General features: G+C 44.7%; 1 protein-coding gene and 1 long non-coding RNA gene across 4 annotated transcripts in view; one reads left to right on the plus strand and one right to left on the minus strand.

Moving 5' to 3' along the window:
* Positions 1-20,075, minus strand: part of GALNT10 (polypeptide N-acetylgalactosaminyltransferase 10) — a 103,742-nt gene extending 83,667 nt beyond the window's left edge. Inside the window, exon 1 of the mRNA XM_064162022.1 lies at positions 19,769-20,075. Within this exon, the coding sequence (XP_064018092.1) occupies positions 19,769-19,951 (183 nt within the window). The 5' untranslated portion in view covers positions 19,952-20,075. The remainder of the gene's footprint in view (positions 1-19,768) is intronic.
* Positions 3,802-14,848, plus strand: LOC135185342 (uncharacterized). Of its 3 annotated transcripts, none has more exons than XR_010306452.1 (4): positions 3,802-4,116; positions 9,887-10,210; positions 13,811-14,468; positions 14,597-14,848. It is a non-coding gene; the product is annotated as an uncharacterized LOC135185342 (long non-coding RNA). The 3 variants fall into 3 exon arrangements; XR_010306451.1 differs by having other exon boundaries at positions 13,811-13,938; positions 14,361-14,848; XR_010306450.1 differs by having other exon boundaries at positions 13,811-14,848.
* Positions 20,076-22,238: the final 2,163 nt, after the last annotated feature.

The raw sequence follows: 22,238 nt of genomic DNA on the forward strand, positions 1-22,238 counted from the left end.
TGAAACTAAAAACAAAAAGGTTGAAACTAAAACCAAAAAGGTTGAAACTAAAACCAAAAAGGTTGAAACTAAAACCAAAAAGGTTGAAACTAAAACCAAAAAGGTTGAAACTAAAACCAAAAAGGTTGAAACTAAAACCAAAAAGGTTGAAACTAAAACCAAAAAGGTTGAAACTAAAACCAAAAAGGTTGAAACTAAAACCAAAAAGGTTGAAACTAAAACCAAAAAGGTTGAAACTAAAACCAAAAAGGTTGAAACTAAAACCAAAAAGGTTGAAACTAAAACCAAAAAGGTTGAAACTAAAACCAAAAAGGTTGAAACTGGGAAAAAAAACTAAAAAATAATTGAAACTAAGAAAATTGAAACAAACAAAAAAAAAAAAAGAAAATTGGAACTAAAAGAATGAAGAAAAAAAAATCAAAAAAATTGAAACAAAAAATTGAATTAAAAAAATGAATTAAAAAAAAAGAAACAAAAAAGAAACAAAATAATGAAACCAAAAAAGAAACTAAAAAACAAAAAAGGGAACAAGAAAAAGGGAACAAGAAAAAACCCAAAAATAAACAAAAAAAGAAACGAAAAAGACACAACCCCCCCCCCCCCAAAAAAAAAACCACAAAAAAAGAAACAAACAAACAAAAAAAGAAACTGAAAAATGGAACTTCTTTGTAACCCACAAGCAGCACAATATTACTTTGTAACCCACCCCAGACTGTAGGTCAGCTTTGGAAGGAATGTACAGTCAGCTGTCAGAAGACTCCTAAGAAGTGCCTGGAACATTTTAATAGCTTAATTCTGACTTAAAGAAATCTTTAATTAAGACAGCATTTAGAAAGTATTTTCAGAACAATCTGGAATCCTGTGGAATGTCTTAAGGCTTCCAAGGAAGCCTGCTCTGGCTGAGTGCTGAGATCAGTCATGACTTAGAGAAGGAAAGCTGCAGTTAGAAGTGACCAACTTCATCCAACATCCTAACGTGCAGTTTGCAGGTGTCACTATTTGGCACCAGGATCACCCAGCCCTGTCTGTTACCATCTTCATTGGAGGAATTTGCTTTTTCCTCCAAAAAGATTGCATCACCCAAATGGCAGTCGTACAGGACTTGACTTTCAAGAATTAACTGCTGCTTGCTTTCACACTAGCAAGCCACTGCTAATCCATGCCTCGGTGAAAAAGCAAGTGAATTAGGTCAGGGCAGCTTAAGTGCCACTAAAATACATTGCATAGCACCTTATATCCACAGCTCAGACAGCACTTCCTTACCCACAAGCAGACATCTAAGTCCAGGTGGCCAAAGGGTCTTTGTCTGGATACCAATGAACTTAACTTTACTCTTTAGAGAAGGCTTATGCCTTGAAAGGTTTATCAAGTACATGCAGCTCCCAAGAGATTATTTGGAGGAGATTAAACCCTGCTGAGATGCTGTTTTGTAACTTCTTTCAACTGTAACCTTTGTGAAGTACAACAGGTCTCCTCCTAGTAATAGAAGCTCAGAGATGGAGCAGCAAAAGCCACAGAAGAGACACCTTTCTTCCTTTCTGAAAGCTGCCCCCCCAAATGATGCCACTCTGTGCCTAGATAGTACATTACACTGCAAGACACCACAACACCTTAACATTTAGTTTCTGTTAGATACACACAAAAGGAAATCGATTACACAAAAGGAAATCGATTACACAATAGATGTTTTCTTTCAACCTCGAGCTGCACACCACTAGAGAAAGCAGAGCTACTTTGACTCATGAAAGCAAGAGAGGATGTGCAATCCATCACCACCAAGGCCACCGCTTTAGTGCGAGCACTTCCAGCATCAACTGCACATTAACCTGCTGCACCAGAACACGGTTCCCACCTGTGAGGTGGGTGGGTGCCTTGGCAGCACACATTCACAGGCTTAAAACATCCACCTTGCTGACTCCACAATGAAAAATTAAGGCCACTCAGGCAGTCTATTAACACAGATTAATCGTTATGTCAAACACTGTGTCAGATCCATGGGATGCCAGCTGTCTACTACTATAAAATTGCCAGCCTTGCTATAATCAGTGCCAAGTGTTTTGCCCAATGCTGCCCATTCTGTCAGCTGGGTTTGGGATGTAATGTGAGGACAAGGTGAAGACATAGGCATTTTAGTTCCTTTTCTTGAAGTCCAGTGCTCCAGAGAAACATAGAATCATGGAATCAACCAGGTTGGAAGAGACCTGCAACACCATCCAGTCCAACCTAGCACCCAGCCCTAGCCAGTCAACTAGACCATGGCACTAAGTGCTTCATCTAGGCTTTGCCTGAACACCTCCAGGAACATTGACTCCACCACCTCCCTGGGCAGCCCATTCCAATGCTAATCACTCTCTCTGGCAACAACTTCCACCTGACATCCAGCCTATACTTCCCTTGGCACAACTTGTCCCATTGTTCTATTGCTGGTTGCCTGGCAGAAGAGCCCAACCCCACCTGGCTACAACCTCCCTTCAGGCAGTTGTAGACAACAGTGCATTCAGTCCCATTCCCACTATGCAGTTAGAAAGGAGAGCAGTCAGCGACTCTCCCAAGTCAGTAAATATGCAACTGGCAAGAACTACATCAGTTCTCTTACTGCCCTGTGTTGGGCTTGAGTGTAAACCACCATGAGGAGCAAGAACCACTAAAGTAGCACCCATTTCAGACTGGGCACACAGATATATGCTAAAGTGCAAGAGACAAACTGTAACAGGAATAACACAACTGTCTTTGCCTACCCTTTTCAACTGCCACCAACCTCACGTGCAGCAGTTACAGGATGAAAGGTTCAGCAACATTCATGGTGTTCTCTTACTGTCACCTCTCAAAGGCAGCACTGGTAAAAAGCAACTGGCAGCAAACCCACCAACATTTGTAATATTGCAGGACTGACTGAAGTGATGGTACAAGATTTACCTGGCAGGGATGTGGCTAAACTCTAGACTAGCTCCTGTTGCAAACTGTGCCACTTCTCAAACATTCAGTGTTCCAGGGACCCAAGTCAGCATTTATGGCTACTGGTTGGGGTACACTAAATCCCTCTGGAAAGCAGCTCTGCAGGTCTTTTGCTGAAGAGCATTCATTAACACATCCACCATTCTGCTGCAGGTCATGGTAAGGAGATCTACATAGGCTGTCCAAGATACTCTGCAGACTAGTAAGGAGGAAATGAGCTAAAGTCAAGTTTGCTTTGAACCACAAAAGACACTTCAATCTTGAGGAGCTTCAAGAAACCAGGTGATATTTTTCCAACTGCTTCCTCAAGTATTAGTATGTCTTAAGGTTAGAGTTTTTGGAGGAGATTCATTTTCACACCGTTTAGCCCCATTTAGCTACTAAGCATAATTGCTGATGTCGACATTAAACTCCTAAGTCCAGACATGCAATTAAAATGTTGGATTACATATATTTCATTAAATTTTAAGGGTACTCCATAACCAAGCAGCTTTCAGGGGCTTCTCTGCCAAACAGCTGCTTCTTTTAAGGAGCTGCTGAGAGTTTTTTGAGGCTTTTGAAGCTTTGCACCCTGTGATTTCAAACAAGATCCAGGTGCACAAACTCATCTCTTTAATTCTTGACCCTACTCCCTGGCTGCACACGGTGTGGAACCAAGAACACGTTGCACACACACTCAACGGTGATGTGTTATGCATTGTTCTTGCAGCCAGAACAGGATCCTAACTGCATAATCCAGCAGCACTGAACACATGCCCAAAATCATTCATGTTAAGCTGACAAGGTTTATAAATAGGATGAAAGAAAGTTTTCTTTGGTATTCTGTTCCACCTCCTGTACAGAGGAGATTGCTGGAGTTGATGAACAAGCCTACATAACAGTGCATCCTAACACTTCACAAGCAAGAGACAACAGCCTTCCATCAGAAGAGGAAGGATGAACACTGTGCCTCACTGCTGATCATCCAGAGCCATTGCCTTTCCTCTGCTACTCAGGAACAGCAGCCTTTCAGAGAGCCACTTGTACACATATTTCTGCTAAAATAACCCAGACTGCATCTGTGAACACAGCCAGAACCCCACGTGAACCCATTACTAATGGATCCAGCCTCAGTGATGCCGAAGACATCCTGTTGTTGTGAAGGTGTGACTCACAAATGAGGTAAGCTGGTGCTCCTCTTAAATGTTTAGACCTTTAGCAGTTGTAAAGTATCAGAAAGAGATTAAAAATAATCACAATTTCAAAAATCAGAACCTTTCACAGCTCTGACAAGCAAAGGAAACTGGATCCAGAAATCTCACGTCTGGGTCAACAGATTCAAGTACAAAGCAATTACTAGAAAGACACCACACATGAGAAGACTGAAAATGCCCAAGATCATTAAACACTGGATTCAGCCACTGGTGAAAATCCAGCTGTCCCTTTCAGAAAGCTGTGCAGTACTTGTGACTAGTAGGGGAAAAAAGGCAAATTATTGCACTGCTGAGAAGCTGCTTTTTCCCAGCACAAATACCAGCAAACAATCTAATTTTAAAGGCATTTTCTATAGAGCAACTTTAGGGAAGGAAGGTAAATATACTTTCAGCTGATATTGCTTTAGGGGAAGCAGTCTTCCTTTGAAGGTTTTACTTTCTCCTTGTAGAGTTCCAACTGGGCCTCCTGCATGCTATGGAAACACAAATCAATCCTCATGAAGCCACTGCTTTTCTCTGAAGGGCCCAAAGAATTTAATTCTGGTTTTCCCAAGAGTTCCTCAAAAGCAGGAACTTTACAGGCTAGCAAAAAATCAGACCTAAAACAGCTTTAAAAATTCTTAACTGTGGGGGGGAAAAAACCCTACACAAAAGGGCAAGGCAGGTAAGTCAAAGCCATAGTGAGCTCAAGACAGTTATTTCATATCTTAATTAACTTTAATTGGAAATAACTTGGCTTCTTGCCTTATTGCTTTCAGTATTAATAGTCAAATGTCTACTCAACAAAAAATAGCACTGAATGATTGAGAAGTTTTATTTGAACCAGGTAATGCTATGCAGCAACCCAATACACTCTTTTTCTAGCTTTCAGGGATTCTCTAATCTCTTGTGACTTCCCTTAATCCAAGCTATGCTGAGCTGCTCTGGCAAAAAAAAAAAGATTTCAGAGGGGAAAACAAGCAGTTTTCATAAGCAAATACTGGCAAAGATCAAATACAGACATCAACTGTGATAAAGGGAGCAGGGCATTTTCATTTTGCTCCCATTTATATTGAACACAAATTTTTTTTGGCAGACTCCAGCATAACTGACAGGATATAAAGAATGGGATGAGGCAGGGGACCATCTTTTACAGCACTTGAGTGATGACTACATCTATGGTGTCAAGGGCTAAATCTACAAGACACTTGGATATTGCAATGCCATGTATCTTGCAGCTGAACTTCCAGCTTTGTGAGTTCCACAGTGGAGTCTGTAGCCTTGAGTGAGGTCTGTAGGGACCTTTAGGATCAAATCTAAAAAAAAAGACAGATGGGTAACATCTGGCTTTTGACCTCTGATTGCTCCAGGTCTCAGGTACAGAGCCCTTACATACAAGGCAGCCTCTATATCATGCAAGAATCAACCCTACACTTCTTTACCTGCTTTGGTGCCTGAGATGTTCCTCTCAAGCAGATCAGGAGTTATTTGTCTGGGGTTTTTCTTGTGTGTGGTAAAAACAGGGATGCAAAGTTAATAGAGTACTGTAACTACTGCACTGCAGCTCTTGAGAAGCTGTCAAGGATCCCTGTGGTAGGGGTAGCAAGGCATCATCTTCCTCTCCACTCCAGGGCTTGGAATGCCAAGTACCTGGAGTCCCACAGGGCTCATGCAGAATTTGGGTCTGAACTCGGTGCTGTTGCCAAGAGATGGTCAGTGCTAAGAATGGCTGCTGGGCTGCAGGGAGTAGGATGAGGTGGCTACAGCTACTTAGAAGGAAAACATGAGCAATGCACCCAAAGGGCTTGTGTAGCAAGAATCCTGGACCTAGAGGGATGGGCTGGCTGCTGAGGATCATTCTCTACCTGAGCCCTCAAATGCTTTTCAGCCTAAATCCACAAAAAGAGTTGGGTAACAAAGGGCTTTCCTAGGGCTTTCAGTTCACTCAGGCATACCCAAAGCACACAAATACCTTCACTGCATAAACCAGGATAGATTTAAAGGGCTGAATGAAGAAATGAAGGGAAGCATACAGAAAAAGGTGCCAGTTCTCTCAGGAAAGCCTCCACCAGTTTGGAAAGCAGCATGTCAGTTACAAGCAGGCACACCTAAAAATAACCATCCTCCAGCCCTACTGTAAACCCAATCCATAAACCACTCCATTTCTCATGTTCTGTCCATTCAGCTTTTGCTACACAGAATCATATTTCTCCTACTTCATCCTGCAGCACTGGCCCCACTAATCACTGACATATGCTCCAACACAGAGCATTTCCTCTGGCATGCTTTAAAAAGAAGCACTGTCACCAGAGCCATAGAAGTGCTGGCAAATATGGACTGTCAGCTTTTGTTTTCAAGGACTATAAAAATAGACTCCAGTGCATTAGGCTTGATAACTCAGAGCCTCTAGAAATAATTTTTTTTTTAAAAAACAACTTTTCAGATGACTTGTTATTGTTTTCAAACAGCCAGAGAGGAAATTGGTAGTTTTACATTTCATTTAACATTTTCAGGTTCAGCCAATACTTGAGTTTCATTTACACGACTGACAACTCCCAACTAATCTACTGGCAGCGCCAGTGCGCTCTGCTCATGTGCATCAATTCAGGGCTTCTCATTCTGCTAGGAGCAGCCTCTTATTATACAAATATCAGCACTTGGAAAGCCACGAGGCATCACTTGTTTCCAGAGCTTAGGCCTTTTCACCCGTGGTAACCAGGATTAGTTTATACTGATAACAGGTCTGGCCAAAACACAAGGAGAAGAAAGGGTCTTGGCACGGATTGAGGTTTGAGGCACTTTCTTGTTAGCTTGTAATTGCTTTGCCAAGGACTCTTCTTCAGTAATCAGCTGGCCCAAGTTCCCACTTGCAGGAAATACACAACTTTGGTGAAAGGAAACCTATTATCTTTTATACATAGACACTCTACAGCAATCAAAAGCAAGGGCGATGCAGAAAGGACCTTCAGATGCTGTAGGTGTGACTCTGCCAAAGTTGGACTTGCAGAGCACACAGTCCACACCTGGAAATCAGAAACAGTCTGAGGCAGAATAGAATAGAATAGAATCAACCAGGTTGGAAGAGACATCCAAGATCATCCAGTCCAACCTATCCCCCAGCCCTATCCACATGTGCAAAAAGAATCAGCAACATCAGCAGGAAAATGCCAACAATGATAAATTGGATAGTCCTCTGGTCTCCATACTTGTGACCAGACACCTCTGCCAGCTCCTATGCCAAAATCCCAGGTCTTCCAACACCTTGCAGATCTTTATTCTGCAGATTGATTCTATGCCCTCAGAATCAGGCAAGCAAAATAATTTTGAGAAGCTTCATTCCAAACACTGTAATTGTACCAGTATCATTTTGCTGCTGTGAACAAGACCTGTGAACAGATGCTGGGTTTCTGAAAAGAAATATTTCTTCCCAAGGATAAATTAGCACCTTGCATCAGACTCCAAAATAGCCACCCAAAAAAAAAAAAAAAAAAAATCCCCACAACTGGGCAGCATGCAACAGAAAAAGGAGCTTTAGATATTTCCAACACAGTAATCTGCAGCCTAAATATCAGAGTCCAGAGTGTATTGGGTGGATCAGCAAAAGAAATGTGCGCAGGAGCGGGAGGTAAAAAAAAAAGAGTTATTCCTTATTACTTGGCTATCACACACTAAACCCTGGCACTAGGCCACCTGGAAGATAAATGAGAAGAGAGAAGATAATCACAGGGTTCACTTCTTTCTGAGATCCAGAGTAAGCCTGTTACGTAGTGGCTAACATGAACTGACAGTCAGGCTAAATTTAAACGACCTTCTGTAATGTTACAGAAAATATCTTACTTGCCTAACTGAAGCCCTTTACAACTGTGTTCTGTCTGCATTTACCCAGCTTTTGGGGGGTTCTGATTTTCTTGACTGAGGGAATACATTTTGCTTTTCCTTAACACGAGTTGAAAGTGCAGTCTCTAAGCAGAACCACTTGCAAGGAAATGAGAGTTAAGATTAAAGTCAGTCGGAGCAGAAGTGATGGAGTTGCTAACTCCTTTAAAAACAATAACACAAAAAGGAGAAAAAAGCAAACAAACAAAATCTTATGGGATGCCAGACCTGGTTATGTGGTTATTTTTGTATCCTACTCTAGATCAAAGTCACCAAAGACTCCTATTTTTCAAAGGAGCATCACACTTTAAGACATCCTTGAAAACTTTGGTCTAAGCAGTAAGAACACTCAAACTCTGTTTTACCTGTTTTATTTATTAAGCAACAGCTCTTGCTTACCAGTGAAAATTTCCTTTCTGGAGTCCAGCATCAGTAAGTTTGCAGATGACACCAAACTAGGAGCAGATGTTAATCTGTTGGAAGGTAGGAGAGCCCTGCAGAGGGACCTAGACAGGCTGGATGGGTGGGCAAAGGCCAATGGGATGAGATTGAACAAGGCTTAGTGCAGGGTTCTGCACTTTGGCCACAACAACCCCAAGCAGCACTACAGGCTGGGGACAGAGTGGCTGGAGAGCAGCCAGGCAGAGAGGGACCTGGGGGTACTGGTGGATAGTAGCTGAAGACGAGGCAGCAGTGTGCCCAGGTGGCCAAGACAGCCAATGGCATCCTGGCCTGGATCAGGAACAGTGTGGCCAGTAGGACAAGGGAGGTTATTCTTGCCCTGTACTCAACACTGGTCAGGCCACACCTTGAGTGCTGTGTCCAGTTCTGGGCTCCTCAATTCAAGAGAGATGTTGAGGTGCTGGAGTGTTGCCACAGGAGGGCGCCAAAGCTGGTGAGGGGCCTGGAGCACAAACCCTGTGAGGAGAGGCTGAGGGAGCTGGGGGTGTGCAGCCTGCAGATGAGGAGGCTCAGGGCAGAGCTCATTGCTGTCTAAAACTACCTGAAGGGAGGTTGTGGCCAGGAGACAGAACAAGGGGACACAGTCTCAAGTTGTGGCAGAGGAGGTCTAGTCTGGATGTTAGGAGGAAGTTGTTGGCAGAGAGAGTGATTGGCATTGGAATGGGCTGCCCAGGGAGGTGGTGGAGTCACCATCCCTGGAGGTGTTCAAGCAAAGCCTGGATGAGGCACTTAGTGCCATGGTCTGGTTGGTTGGACAGAGCTGGGTGATAGGTTGGACTGGGTGATCTTGGAGATCTCTTCCAACGTGGTTGATTCTATGATGTGATTCTATGATATGATCTGAAGACTGAGAAATGTTAGGTAAGCTCAAGAAAAAGAAGGAAAAAAAAAACCCCAAACCAACCAAAGAACAACAAACAAAACCAGAAGAAAATAAAACCAACTCAAAAATCTCTTTTCCATCATGGAGAAAAATTGTTTCCTTGCTAGTGTCATGAACTAGCTAAAAGTAATTTCCCAAATGAATGTGAACAGAAGTAAAGGTAATTTACACAGACAAGCCTACGTGATCTTCCGTGGAGGAAAAACAAGACTGGCTACCAGAGGTTTTAAATGTTACATCTTCTGAATAACCATAAGCAAAAAATAGAGAAGAGGATGACTTTCCTGTGAAAAGTCACCTTAGCCTGCAGACAGCTGGAAGCAGAGGATTGCAGGCTTCAAAGATCAAGCAGAGCAGAACTTTTCATAACAACTTTGTCTCATAAAAACAGTTGCTCAGGAGGGCAGAAGCAAAGACGTGTGTAGGAGGGACAGCTGACAGTGTTTCCAGATAAGATCAGGCAGAGCCCTGAAACATCACAAGGCTTTGACTAACAAAAGTCTAAAATGTCATTCTCATTAGATTTTTTTTTTGAAAGGGAGAGCAGTCAAACAAGAAGGAAGATTTTATGCATCCAGAAGGTTCTCGCAGGAGATGTACTGACCACTGCGCAAATCATCTCTCTTTGTGACCAAGCAGCTCTACAGCAGGAAGTGAGAGTTCATTTACAGGCATCCAAGTCTAAGACACAAGTTCAAATATGTGTACCTGGCAAAACACCCTTCAGCGTTTGTCTGAAGTTTAACCCCTTGGCTGCTCGTTATACCAGCAAACAGCTGCAGTTGCTGTGCATTTAGAATGCTCTGAAATGCCTTTTTGGAAGTTTCACCTCAGCAGTCACCTTGTGAACTGCAACATAATAGTAAGTGACCTTCTTGTGGCCTTCCAGGATCTGAAGGGGGCCTATGAAAAGCTGGGGAGGGATTTTTTAGGCTATCAGTGAGTGATAGGACTGGGAGGAGTGGAGCAAAGCTGGAAGTGGGGAGATTCAGAGTGGACGTGAGGAGGAAGCTGTTCAGCATGAGAGTGGTGAGAGGCTGGAATGGGTTGCCCAGGGAGGTGGTTGAGGCCCCATCCCTGGAGGTGTTTAAGGCCAGACTGGATGAGGCTCTGGCCAGTCTGATCTAGGGTAAGGTGTCCCTGCCCATGGCAGGGGCTTAGAACTAGCTGCTCCTTGTGGTCCCTTCCAATCGTGGTCCCTTCCAATCTTGACTGATTCTATGATTCTAACCACTCAGAAAGGTACATCAGGGAAAGGTGTCAGGTCACTGCTCAATCAACTACACATGATATACAGGAGGGAACTAAACATTAATGTTGAGGGGAGATACTCTGAGCAGAAACCAGTTACCTTGCTGCAGAGGCAACACCCAGTTAACCAGGGAAGAACACCAGTATTCACTGCTTTGATAGTTTTTAGAAGCTTTCTGCTACTTGTGCTAATTGGGAAGACAAAAGTATTACAGCTGAAAAATGAAAACAGAGCTGAGATTGAAAGACAGAGACACCAAATAAACACACAAGGAGGTTGGGGAGCACTATGCAGTCAAGCCTTTGCTGACTCCAGCTTCCTCCCCTTCCTTTGCTTTCTATTTCTGGACAAGGAAAGAATCAGAATACCCACAGGAGTTACACCAACTTGCTTACATTAGGGGGTCCATCTTAAACCTTTAATATGTTTGCACTGCTTATGATTTCAGTTTGATTCAGTACTACAGAAAAGCAAATGATATAGTAATAGAAACCAAGTTTTACAGGGTGCAAATTTTAAACCATTACCATTGGAGCACAAGACCTAGGAGGAGAGGCTGAGAGAGCTGGGGTTGTTTAGCCTGGAGAAGATGAGGCTCAGGGGTGACCTCATTGCTGTCTACAACTACCTCAAAGGAGGCTGTAGCCAGGTGAGGTTGGTGTCTTCTGCCAGGCAACCAGCAACAGAAGAAGGGGACACAGTCTCAAGTTGTGCCAGGGCAGGTACAGACTGGATTTTAGGAGGAAGTTGTTGTCAGAGAGAGTGATTGGCATTGGAATGGGCTGCCCAGGGAGGTGTTCAAGAAAAGACTTGATGGGGCACTTAGTGCCATGGTCTAGTTGATTGTCTAGGGCTAGGTGCTAGGTTGGCCTGGATGATCTTGGAGGTCTCTTCCAACTTGGTTGATTCTATGATTCTACTGTTTAGTAAGTGCCTCTAAGTGTGCTTTTGTTCACTGTAGTTGTAAGACCCCTGAGAACACTCAGAACAAGTAAGGAACTTCATCCCTTTCTCATGCTGGTGGCACAAGTTCACGTCTGCAACAGCTAACAGTCTCTGCTGTCAAGAAAATCACAGGCAGAATATTTTTGTTAATTCTTGTCAGCTACAGAAGGTAAAGCCATTAATGGTCATCAGCCTTAGGATGGTAACTTGTCAAGGTGGAAAGACATGAATCACTACCAGGGGGAACTCCACGACTGGGCCAGCAGAGAGCTCAGCTACAGCAACATCACCAACTTTTCTGCTGAAGTGACACTGCTGTGCTGCTCATACTCCAGTGTAACGGTGGTTAAAAAGCCTTAATTACAGATATATGCTCCAGAGAGCTCCCTTTTAACCCTGGAGCTAAGATTAGAGAAAATAGAGGAATTGCAAAAGGGCAGAGAATAGAGCTAATTATGTAGAGAGAAAAGCAAACGTAAAGACCAAGAAACAGCAGACCCCCCTGCTTTGAAGCTGCAATTTAAAGCTTTAGCAAGTTTGTGAACAATAAGGAGACATGTCAAGTGACATGTTTCTTATCTTTTAGAAGGTGCACAGGACTTTGGATGTGGAGCTGCCAGCAGGTCTCAGTCACAGCAGAAGTCACTCTTCTACCCAGACATTAGAAAAGGAGGGCTGCCTGGCAACTTGCTGTGCTCCATATCGATTTACTTATCTGTAACTCTCTCCAATCATTTGCCAGACTCTTTAAATCTTTCAAAAGAGGCATGGTGTGACAAGCCAGCCATAATTTGATATCCAGTACTACTTATATTCTTAACAAAGCTGCATAGACAAACACTCCCTTCCTTGTTAGCTATCCATCGTCTAGCCAGGCTAACACAAAATGCAGGAAACACCACCACGAGTGTCAGTTACACTGATAGAAAAGATACCATTACCACCAAGAGGTCAGGCTTCACACTGAATAAAGTGGGGCCAGTAACACTTCCTTACCTCCCTGGGTTGCAGGAAGTCATGAGCAGCATGACAGAAAGTAAAATCACTACTGGACCCTTAAAGAGATAGAGATTTGAAAGTTTCTTCATCACAAGCAATTTGAAAGGCAACCCAAAAGCAGAACACAAAGAAATACAATTAGAAAGGGAGGGGCTATCACCCCTGGACTTGGAAATAAAGCAGCTCCCTGAGAGTGACTTCAACATCAGGATTTGCTCAGGAGGCTGTGAAATCTGATGAACAGATTCACACTTCCTGTTAACTGCTAAAATTTCCCACTGGCAGCAATCAGTTTTGCAAATAATCAGTTTGGCAAGCAACCTAGGACCTGAAGTCAAGTCAGAATGTCTTTTATACTTCTCTCTAGAGGCAGAGGAAGCCCAGATTAAGCTGTTTCTAGAAGGAATGCATAGATGGGCTAACTGCACTAGGACTCATTGAAACGGTTCTGCCCAGGGACATCAGCTCAGGTTAAGGCTAAACACAAATTTATGTCAGAAGGGCTATTTCTGACTTGATTCCAGAAGAGGGACAGATGGATACAAGGTTAACAAAAAGTAACTCTTCAGTTTTAACCCAATTTACCTCGGTCAGGCTGAAGTAACATTTACATTAACAACTATTTAAACACTCCTAGAACGTAGAGGACAAGGGTCCCCTAGAAGGGGTAAGGTCCTCGACTCCACATAGCAGCTTCTGTATCATAGAATCAACCAAGTTGGAAGAGACGTCCAAGCTCATCCAGTCCAACCTAGCACTTAACCCTATCCAATCAACTAGTTGAAACCATGGCACTAAGTGCCTCACCTAGTCTTTTCTTGAACACTTCCAGGGACAGCAACTCCACCACCTCCCTGGGCAGCCCATTCCAATGCCAATCACTCTCTCTGGCAAGAACTTCCTCCTAACACCCAGTCTGTACCTCCCCTGGCACAGCTTGAGACTGTGTCCCCTTGTTCTGTTGCTGCTTGCCTGACAGAAGAGACCAACCCCACCTGGGTTTCCCTTCAGAAAGTTGTAGAGAGCAATATGATGGAGTGTACTGTGATGGCATCATCTATGTCTGCTTGCCATCACAGTACACTGCATCAAACCAGCCAGCTCTTAATCCTTTCAGCTACAGAAAAAATCATTTCCAGTTTTCTAATAAAAGTGATCCAGAAAAAAAAATCTACAGACACACTCAGGTCACGTGAGAGTACCTACTACTGTTAAAAGATTTCATATGCACAGTCCCTGAAGCCACCTCTCTCTCCATACCTACAGAGCATCATGCATTATCCATGCTACTACCAAAGAATTTAAAGCGACATAACTCAGAAGTTATTCTACAGAGATAACAGGATGGAAAATGTGAGGTGTGATGGACACTAGAGAGAGAGTGTCCTCTGATGGTAAATATCACAGCAGCTTTGTTTACAGAAGCATTCACAGCATCCTGAAGTACCAGGAAACTCAGCACAGTGCACTCCAATTAAGGTGCATTCCACAGAAGCCTGCCAATGGCAGCTCTGCTAAACGTCAACAGGATACCAGGGGAGCAGGTTGAAACAGCAGCTTTCATGCTGGATCAAAACAAATTTCTGCAGCACTTTTTTTCCCTCCCCACCCTCATCTCCCCCTTCCAGTGCTATTTCAAGCACACTGTGGAATACCTACTACAAATTCCTAGTGCAGGCCACCACCTCTCCACTTTCCAGAAGGAAGCTGAAGGCTACCTGTCTGTGCCACCTGGTATTGGGAAAGACTGCAAACAGGAGCAGTGAGCAGGTTGTTTGACCAGGAAGGTTAACTGCACTCCTTTATCTTTTTACAGCAATGCCTGTAACTGTATTTAAACAGGGAGTAGAAGATGCTATCATGTATCTAAAAGTCTGATTGATTGCATTTTCCTGCCTAATTTCAACAGAACTCCTCAGTGGTGGTAAGAATTTTTCCAGTAGTTTATCAGCTCACCTTAGTAAAAGACATGGCAGTTGTGTGCCAGGAATTGGTAACCATATATGCTCTTAAATCTTCCTGTCTGTCATGATTTCATACATATTCATGCAGGAAAACACCGCTCTGGAGACCACTACATGATTATGGTTTTCATTAGTGACCTAAAAAGTAGTCCAGGTGTCAAGACATAAAATTTTCCTGCTGAGATCTTCCTTCCATGAAGAAAGGTAACTACTGTAGCTATTAGAAGCTGCACACAGAGCACCTTTGAATGGCAAAACAGAACCATTTGTCTGATAACAGAAGCACAGAGATAACCTCCCCTGAAGAACTACAAGTATAATAAACCTTTGGTTGACCTCCAATACAGCCCATTTGTAACTGCTGTTACAGTGAAGGCCACCAGAAAGAGCAATGAGACAAAGTGAAGACCACTGAAAGGTGCAGTTTCTTAATCTTTTCCAAACTTTACTTTGCACTTCACTGCTGGGAGATGGGTTAGGCACTTCACGTTCACTTCAGCTCACTTAGCTAATCAGAAGTGTGGTCCACACTTAGTGCAGGAAAACCTGCTCATTTCCTAAGTGTGCTGGAGTGATCAACATTAGAGTAGCCCATACTGGAAATGAGTCTCTCTTAAACAGGCATGTACAGCTCTAGCACTTACACTCCAGTCCATAGATGTCAATTGTTTTACACTATGCTTACCAAAACAAGCTTTTCAAAGTTTGCTTTTATATCAGCTGGTGAGCGACTAGAAAATACAACTGCAAGCTCCAGTCTCCAAGAGGTCTGCGAGGACCTGGGCCCCAGATTTCAGCAGCAGCAAGGTGTAGGGCATGGCCAGTGTAAGTACCACAGAAGTCTGCCTAGGAAGCATGGTAAGTTGGTTATTTACCTCTGGCTATCAGAAAGCAGAGAGGTTTTCCTCTCGTTTTTTCCCTGAGTCCTTCTCTTCCCTCCCAGCCTTGGCAGCAGAGTCTGCTAAATCACCCTCTTCCTTATTAGCTTTTGCCAACCACAACGTGAAGCTGACAATCCTTGACAGCCTCATAGCTGCCCCCAGGTGAGAATGGCAAAGTCTATCTTCCTCCTCTGCTGAGCAGGACAGGAGCAGAAGCAGTCTGGAAGGCAGCACAGTACTGCTCCCTACTCAGCTCATCATCAGGGCTGCATTTTCAGCAATGTCAGCTGGAAACGTGGAGCTTAATTTCACTAAAGGCAAAGTTTACGACCCCAAATTTTCCAAGAGGCCCATTCTGACGAACCATTTTTATTCAACCACAGCTGGTTTCTCACTCACGACACAGCAGCAGGCAGGTACATCCCAGTTCAGCAGGCTGGCAGCAGAGGGCACCACACAATCACCGATGTGATTTATACACTTCCATCATCCGGCGAGTTAATTTATAGAGCACAAATTACTACTACTACAAGCTACAGGGCGACTGCACAAAGCATGCATCGCATCAGATAAAAACGCTTGCACTGAAAGGCAGCTAGTGTGTTACAATGCTTTTAGCCAGCAATTCAGAGCGAGATGTTCAAGCGTAGCTTCTCCGAGTTCAAATGCCACGTTCCCCCAACAGCAGGTATCATGCCAAGTGCCATCTCCAGCCTGACCACACAGGCAGAGAGCAGTTATCTCTGCAGAGCATTAGAAGGCACATAAATACTTGCATTAGTCCAAGCAGAAATGACAGCACCCCAGACTAACTCATTTGCACGTACTGCAGGACTACATATCAATTAAACATTTTGGCTGAGGATGCTCAGCAGGCTCTGAGGCAGACAGCAGAGATTCAACAGACAAAAGGAATAGCTGCATTTCTCTTGCCTTTTCCTACCCCCACCTACAGATCATATGTTTTGACTTATTGGATCCTTGCTATGTTAAAAAAAGAAAGACAAATCTACACACAAGTCAATCTGCATTATATGAGCACACCAATACAGGCACACTGGTGAGCAAAATGGTGCAATCACAAAGTCTAAGGTGCTTCTAAGCTCATACTCTCACTGTCAGAAGGAACATTTCAGCACCCTGATACCATCATGCCCATTTAAAGGCGTGACACTAGCCCAATCTGTTACACACACCATGAAAAAAAGACTTCCCAGTTCTTATCATCTACACAGAAAAAGGACACTTCTGAGCATGCAGCTGTAGGGAAGAGTAACTCAATGCATCAGCTCTTTTAAAGACATCTGCAGCATGACCTTGAGGCCAAGACCTTGATGACTTAAGGCCACCACTTCTCTACAGAACCCGAAGCACCTAACAGAGCTGCAGAAGAACAAACCCAAAGGCAGAGGGAAAGACCATATAGACCTAATGCACCTTATTAAAGCTATACATTATTTTCAGCTACCATAATGTTTCCTCTAAACATGTAAATACAGAAGCAATTAGCTGCCTAGGCACTTCTGCAGGAACCATTTAGCATAATCTTTCCTAGGATATATTTACATAGCTCCTGATTGCTTAATTTTCTGACATGTTTGTTTCAGGCACTGGAAAGATTAAATAAGGCAAAGTCGCCTACACTGATGTATTGCCATTTGGAAGGTAACATGAAGCAAAAGGCTGACAACAAAAACTTCTAGTAGGTTTTAAACTTCAAATATTTAGCACCACAATTCTATGCCCTAGGAATTGCTTTATAGCTTTAATTCAGCTGTTTCTTAAAACCTTCTCCTTGCTCTTGCTGTTACTCTGAAAGATAAAAAACTACTGCCTGAAACAGCAGACACCATTTAAAGAGAAAGAATGAGCCTGGACAGAGATTTCATTGAAAAGCTCAATTCTGCATCACATGCGAAATGTCCTCAATTCAAAGATTAGCCTGGGAAAAAAAAAAGGCAAATTAAAAGCAGAAACAGAAGAAAATCTTTTCTAACTGCTAGGAATTCCATTTTTTTTTCTGATGTAGCCTCCTATCATCCAGAGTTTTAGTATTAAGCCAGCTCTTCTGAATGGCTTCATGAACAAGCAGTCAAACAGAACGCTCATTTGCAAGCTGGAAGTTGATTAGTAAGTACAAAACCCATGAATGCTTGTCAGGACCGAGGAAGAGAGACTGGAACCATTGAATGTGGGGATGCTCAAAAACACTCTCTGCAGTCAGCTGGCAGATACCTCTATGACAACAGTGAAAAAAAACCCCACACCATTTGGTTTGTCTTTATTCTGCTTCATCTGAAACTATTTTTAACAAGACAAGACAGTTGTCCTTTAGGGTACATTTTCCCTTGCTCAGTGTAACAGAAGCTATCATTTCAGAGCCCGATTCTTTAAAAAATAGACAATTTAATACATGTGTATCTTCACTCACAGACCCAGTGCAGTCCGTAATTCCATGGTAATTAGATTGGAAGATGAAGCCTTTAGCCTAAAACCCAGTAACTCTGATTTACACAAGTGCAGAGAGGTTTTATGGCAAATTCTCCTGTAAGCTGCACAGGCATTTCCTGCCCAGCTCAACACATCATCAAAACAAAAGCAGATCTCAATTTACTGACAGCTGCCATACTTTAAACAGACATAAAGAAAAACCAGAGTCAACATTCTGTACAACACAGGCAACGCAGTGCATCTAAATATCCAGAACACTGAACGTACACAGAAATCAGCAGTGATGTAGTGCAGTGTAGGAACTGCTTGGCTTACAGCTACCCAAAAGCCAGTGTCACTGGGTTTTTTTTTATCCCTTATAGATTTAATCAGAATTAATAGCTCCTTCCATCAAGGAACTTTGAAGTCTCCTAAGAATAAATTACCAACTTTCTCTTCATAACCTCTGGAAGACATGTGATTTTACAATGGTCTTCGTTTCACCACGTGAAACAATGGACCATAAGGCTTGATTTTTATCACTGATGCAAAATAGATTCCCTGCATCCAGCAGAAATACAAGCATAGGTTAGTAACATCAGGAACTCCAGGGCACATAATGATCACTGTGTTAGAGGAATTTCTGTGTAAGACTGAGGATCTGCTGCAAATTTATGTTTCATGGCAGGCAAGAACCGATCCCTTTCTCTACCAGCATGGGACATTACAAGGATATGCTCATGATTATACCTAGACTTGACTTTCAAAGACGTTTCTTCTGGGAAAGAAGAGCTCAGCCTCAGTTTGACTACACCTCTTTCTGAAAGCCTTCTCTCCCTCAGAGCAGAAATTGCCACAGTAGGTTTCCCCAGCCTTTAACAGTGCAGGCATAGCGGCAACTCTCCAAGGAGGGAAAGATTTAGACAACTAAGAGTTTTAAGTGGTTTTGAACAAGCAGAGCCTTGTAGAGCGGCAGCTGAACAGATAGTTACGCACAGACACATCAAGCTTTCAAGTCCCAATCATTCTTAATGGTACAAAGCCAAATCCAGAAGGGGATAAAGCAATTACACAGCCAAAAGTAAATGCCGCTAAACTGAGCTTTCAAACGTCTAATTTGGGTGATCTAGCCTTCCTGTCTCACACACTAAGCAGAATGGTTTGTCTGTTAAATTTACTACTACACCAGTGGGACAAAGAAGGAATGCAGTCATGTACTGCAATATCATCAGGCCACGTATGCATCAGGCATCCTCAGTGCCTCTCAGGGAGGGTTATCCACCCCTCTTTCCCCAGAGGAGGATCAATACACAGACTAATCTTCAAGCTCTACCTGGTACTTTCTGCTAGCCCGTGCCTTAAGCTCTGCGGGGACGCAGAGGTAACGGGTGACGTTCACTCCCTGTATCTTTCCGAGGCAGAAAAAGAGAAACAGAAGAGAGAGGCACGCTTGGGAGACAGAATTACTGTCCTTTTCCATGCAAGGGTGGGACAAGCTCCTCTTCCTTATTCCTTGGAGCAAAGATCAAATATCTTGCTTTATTCCCTTACTGAGCTCAGCCTAAAAAAGGCAGGCAGATCCTCCGGTCCTTATATCTGTGAATGACCGGAAAAGTACTCGCGTTATCCCCCACCCGAGACACAGGCTACAGAACAGCATCTCCTTCCTTAGGGGCACAGCAACCCACCTCCTGCACTCCTCTCTCCCGCTCCCTTCTCTGCAAGGGGCGACTGATGCTTCTCCTCCCCGCCCCAGATGTTGCCCAGGTCTTCTTGCGACAAGGAAAGCACAAGCCCCCTCAGCTCATGCGAAGGTGGCTGCTGCTGCTCCTGCTCCCACTCCCACGGGGGCAAACTCGCGCCCCGCATCTCCCACCCCATGCACACGGGGGGCCGCTCAGCACATATCCCCCATGCTATCACCGCCCCCCTTCCCCGCCGCCACTCACCGGCACTTCGCCGGCCGCTGCCCCCGGTGGCCCCGCGGCGGCGGCCCCCTCCCCGCCAGCCGCCCCACCGCCCTCCAGCTGCCGCTCTCGGTAAAGGGACCAGAGCCCCACGTTGGGCAAGAAGACGAGAGCGGCCAGCACCAGCCCCACCGCCTGTAGCAGCCGCTTCTGCTTCCGCCGCATCGGAGCCGCCGGCGGGGAGGAGGAGAACGGAGAAGGAGGAGGGAGCTCGGCCCGGCCGCCCCCGCCGCCGCCCTAAGGGAGCCCAACTTTCCCCCGCGCCCGGCGGCAGCGGCGGGCGGCAACTCCGGCACTTCCGCTCCGCGCGCGGGGGAGGCGTGGCCCCGGTGGCCCCGCCCCCCGCCACCGAAGGTGGCCCCGCCCCGCCCGCTGCTCCGCCCCGCCCCGCGCCCCTCCGCTCCCCGGTGGTGTCTCTGTCCCAGTGACTCCCGATAGCGGCTCCCTAAGGGTCCCCCAGCGCCGGCACGGGTGGACGCCGCGGGAGCGGGCGGCGAGAGGGCTCCCACACGGCCGTCGGTGGGGGAAACCGCGGTGCTTAATTGCTCCAGAGAGGCTCCGCAATTAGCAGCCCGCCGTCGTTAACCGCGGCCATTAAGCAACGGCCCCTGCGGCAGAGGCTGGCCGGGCCCTGTGTGGTGAGCGGATGCTCGGCAGCGCTTGCCCTAAGTAAATACAAGCAGTCTGCCAGGCGTGGAACACGCCGGGGTGTGGGGAGACACCGGCCAACACGAGGGAGGAACGGCGGGAAAGGACCGACCCCCAGGTTTCAGTGGGGTCCAGAGACTGGCTCTGAAAGGGGTACGGTAGAGCAGCCTGTGGGGATGCAGGTGTGCCCCAAAGGGTTGCAAGTGCCGTTCGAGGAGTGCAGATGCCCCTCAAAAGGCTACAGGTGCTCCCCAAGGGGTGCAGGTCCCCACGGAGAGTTTGGGGGACGAGGCTGCCGTTCACAATGTTCCACTGATGGAGATGCCCAACCTACCAACAGGCAGGATTGCTTCTGATCAATGCCGTGGTGATCACAGAACTACAGCATCATTTAGGCTGGAAAAGACCTTTAAAACCATTGAATCCAACCATAAATGGCTCCTATTAAACAGGAATGCTGTTTATTTGGGTAGCAATTAAGTAGCTTCTGCTATACCATAAACTAGATAATTTATAGGCACAGGATGGAGGGGGGTTAAAGAAGAAAAGAGCTTTTCCAGGAATGAAGAGTGGATTCATTTCTTAACTGAAGATCAAATAGGCCTCTTGATTAGGGAGATGTCCTGCCAGTGGAACAGCCGTGCAGCTTGGCTAACGTCAACAGCAAAGCCATGGCATGCAGTGCCCTGCTGGAGGGACTGCTGATATAAATATTAGGTCTCTTCCAATGTAAACTCCCTCAGGGAAATTTTTTATTTCCTAGAACAGCAACAACAGAAAGTCTCTGAGAGCCATTACATGCCTCGGCATTTGCAGTTCTTGCCACCCACACCAGCGAGTTAAACTTCAATAAACTTCCATAACCCACTAGATGGCATCTTCCAGCAGATTTCAGTGCCTGCCTGCTTCGAGAGCCTAATTATCAAGGAAAGAATTTAATTTAGGGAGCAGGTTACAATTCCTAAGTCTAACTACATATTAAGGAAGCTTGTACTTTCATTTTAATTATCGATGAGAATTTGTTACCAGCTGACTTCTTCACTAGAGATGTTAATGCCTCCGGTGTTCCTCCACGGGCAGAGAAGATACCAACCCATGAAATCCCTTTGCTCCTGCCTTTGGAGCAAAATGTATTCCCTTTATCACCACTGAATCACCTCCGGCAGCTCCGAGACTTTGGCCGCTGTTGAATAATGCATAGCCAGTAAAATTGTACAACAATAAAGCTACATATACATTACCTGATACTGTGAGAATCTAGGCTGGAAAGCTACAATACCTCTGATTTAATACTGCAGTGCCAGTGTACTGCCATATGGACCCTTAGAATAACATCCACATCCCCTTGCCTCTGCAAGAGCTCTTCGAAAAGTGGTTGTGAAATAGCAGGCGGTTTCATAGGTATGCACACAGGATTACAGTCTGCCCTTGGCAGAACATCCTCATTCATATAAAGAAATGACAGCCACAAAGTTTGAGAGTTAATTAAAACAAAGCTACTAGCTGGCTTGACATATGTTTAAATTTAGGATTGTGAGCCTGCTTGCTAAATTAAATGTTTGCCTCGTAAATTGACTTCAGCAGAGTTGCATGAAGTTGTAACTGGGAATGGAATTTGATGGGTGCTGCAGGTAGATCAGTATTTTGTGCATGACAGCATCCTGATTGATCAAACCCTCTGAAGAACCTCACAGGAATTGGAGTCTGGCTGCTCCTCGGTGATCACACTGGAAATGGATGCTCCAGATCTTTCCATCTCGCTTTAAGACAAAGTGACTTCTGTTGGAGTTAGCAAGTAAAATCA

Source organism: Pogoniulus pusillus, chromosome 22 (assembly GCF_015220805.1).
Source record: "Pogoniulus pusillus isolate bPogPus1 chromosome 22, bPogPus1.pri, whole genome shotgun sequence".
Classification (NCBI taxonomy): Eukaryota; Metazoa; Chordata; class Aves; order Piciformes; family Lybiidae; genus Pogoniulus; species Pogoniulus pusillus.